A 2974-nucleotide genomic window follows, 5' to 3' on the forward strand; every position below is an offset into this window, starting at 1 on the left:
TCATTGTCTCTGCATTACTTGTAAGGGTTGACTCAACAGTTGAGAATATGGTGAGGTGGTTGTGGAATCAGAAGATGTTGTTGCCGCAGCAGCAGTTATGGTTTCAGGCATAGCGCTTGTTGCTAAATCAAGTGCTGTAGTCATTGTTTCTGTATTACTTGTTGAGGTGGACTCCACAGTTGGGGATACCAATGACGTGGATGTGAAATCAAAGGTTATTGTTTGTACCCCAGCAGCTGTTGTGGAATGAGCCGTAGTTGTGTCTGTATCAGGTGCTGTAGTTACTGAGTCTGTCTCAGTTGTTGAGGTCGATTCTACATTTGAGGATACAGATGAGGTGGATGTGCCATCATAGATATTTGCTGTTGCCCCAGCAGTTGTTGTGGTTTGAGCTGCATCTGTGGTTGATGTATCAGGTGCTAAAGTCACTGTTTCTTCATTACTTGTAGAGGTTGACTCATCAGTTGAGAATACTGGTGAGGTGGATGTGGCATCAACACTTGTTGTTGTACCAGCAGCTGTTGTGGTTTGATCTGCAGTTGTGGTTGTTGTATCAGATGTTTCTGTATTACTTGTTGAATTTGACACCACAGAGGAGGATAGCATTGATGTGGATGTGGCATCCAAAGTCGTTGTTGATCCTGTTACAGCAAATGTTGAGGATTGCGCTGTAGTTGTGGTTTCTGTATCAGGTGCTGTAGCCATTGTGTCTACAATAGTTGTTGATGTTATTTCTACAGCTGTGGATATTGGTGTAATGGATGTAGCATTGTACATTGTGGTTATTTCTCTAGCAGCTGGTGTAATTTCAGACGCAGTTGTGGATGCATTATCAGGTGCTGTAGTCATTGTTTCTGTATTACTTGTTGAGGTTGTCTCCACAGTTGAGGATTCCAATAAGGTGTATGTGGCATCAGAAGTTGTTGCTGTTGATGCCCCAGCAGCTGTTGTGGATTGAGCTGTATATGTTGTTACTGTATCAGGAGTCAAACTCATTGTTTCTGCGTTACTTGTAAGGGTTGAACCAACAGTTGAGAATATGGGTGAGGTGGTTGTGGAATCAGAAGATGTTGTTGCCCCAGCAGCAGTTTTGGTTTCAGGCATAGCGCTTGTTGCTAAATCAAGTGCTGTAGTCATTGTTTCTGTATTACTTGTTAAGGTGGACTCCACAGTTGAGGATACAGATGACGTGGATGCGAAATCAAAAGTTATTGTTGCTGCCCCAGCAGTTGTTGTGGATTGAGCCGTAGTTTTTTCTGTATCAGGTGCTGTAGTTACTGAGTCTGTCTCAGATGTTGAGGTCGATTCTACATTTGAGGATAAAGATGAGGTGGATGTGCCATCATAGATATTTGCTGTTGCCCCAGCAGTTGTTGTGGTTTGATCTGCATCTGTGGTTGATGTATTAGGTGCTAAAGTCACTGTTTCTTTATTACTTGTAGAGGTTGACTCAACAGTTGAGAATACTGGTGAGGTGGATGTGGCATCAACACTTGTTATTGTACCAGCAGCTGTTGTGGTTTGATCTGCAGTTGTTGTATCAGATGTTTCTGTATTACTTGTTGAGGTTGTCTCCACAGTTGAGGATTCCAATAAGGTGTATGTGGCATCAGAAGTTGTTGCTGTTGATGCCCCAGCAGCTGTTGTGGATTGAGCTGTAGATGCTGTTGCTGTATCAGGAGTCAAACTCATTGTCTCTGCGTTACTTGTAAGGGTTGACTCAACAGTTGAGAATATGAGTGAGGTGGTTGTGGAATCAGAAGATGTTGTTGCCGCAGCAGCAGTCATGGTTTCAGGCATAGCGCTTGTTGCTAAATCAAGTGCTGTAGTCATTGTTTCTGTATTACTTGTTGAGGTTGACTCCACAGATTGGGGATACCAATGATGTGGATGTGAAATCAGAGGTTATTGTTTGTACCCCAGCAGCTGTTGTGGAATGAGCCGTAGTTGTGTCTGTATCAGGTGCTGTAGTTACTGAGTCTGTCTCAGTTGTTGAGGTCGATTCTACATTTGAGGATACAGATGAGGTGGATGTGCCATCATAGATATTTGCTGTTGCCCCAGCAGTTGTTGTGGTTTGAGCTGCATCTGTGGTTGATGTATCAGGTGCTAAAGTCACTGTTTCTTGTTCCTTGTAGAGGTTGACTCAACAGTTGAGAATACTGGTGAGGTGGATGTGGCATCAACACTTGTTGTTGTACCAGCAGCTGTTGTGGTTTGATCTGCAGTTGTGGTTGTTGTATCAGATGTTTCTGTATTACTTGTTGAATTTGACACCACAGTGGAGGATAGCATTGATGTGGATGTGGCATCCAAAGTCGTTGTTGATCCTGTTACAGCAAATGTTGAGGATTGCGCTGTAGTTGTGGTTTCTGTATCAGGTGCTGTAGCCATTGTGTCTACAATAGTTGTTGATGTTATTTCTACAGCTGTGGATATTGGTGTAATGGATGTAGCATTGTACATTGTGGTTATTTCTCTAGCAGCTGGTGTAATTTCAGACGCAGTTGTGGATGCATTATCAGGTGCTGTAGTCATTGTTTCTGTATTACTTGTTGAGGTTGTCTCCACAGTTGAGGAGTCCAATAAGGTGTATGTGGCATCAGAAGTTGTTGCTGTTGATGCCCCAGCAGCTGTTGTGGATTGAGCTGTATATGTTGTTACTGTATCAGGAGTCAAACTCATTGTTTCTGCGTTACTTGTAAGGGTTGAACCAACAGTTGAGAATATGGGTGAGGTGGTTGTGGAATCAGAAGATGTTGTTGCCCCAGCAGCAGTTTTGGTTTCAGGCATAGCGCTTGTTGCTAAATCAAGTGCTGTAGTCATTGTTTCTGTATTACTTGTTAAGGTGGACTCCACAGTTGAGGATACAGATGACATGGATGCGAAATTAAAAGTTATTGTTGCTGCCCCAGCAGTTGTTGTGGATTGAGCCGTAGTTTTGTCTGTATCAGGTGCTGTAGTTACTGAGTCT

General features: G+C 43.1%; 1 protein-coding gene across 1 annotated transcript; it reads right to left on the reverse strand.

The window, feature by feature from the left end:
• On the reverse strand, nt 1-1849 carry LOC130227292 (mucin-5AC-like). The gene has a single exon (XM_056456703.1). It carries the CDS (start codon nt 1831-1833, stop codon nt 1-3), a length of 1833 nt encoding a protein of 610 aa, XP_056312678.1. The 5' UTR covers nt 1834-1849.
• Between the last annotated feature and the right edge of the window lie 1125 nt (nt 1850-2974).

Source organism: Danio aesculapii, chromosome 1 (assembly GCF_903798145.1).
Source record: "Danio aesculapii chromosome 1, fDanAes4.1, whole genome shotgun sequence".
In the NCBI taxonomy this organism is placed as follows: Eukaryota; Metazoa; Chordata; class Actinopteri; order Cypriniformes; family Danionidae; genus Danio; species Danio aesculapii.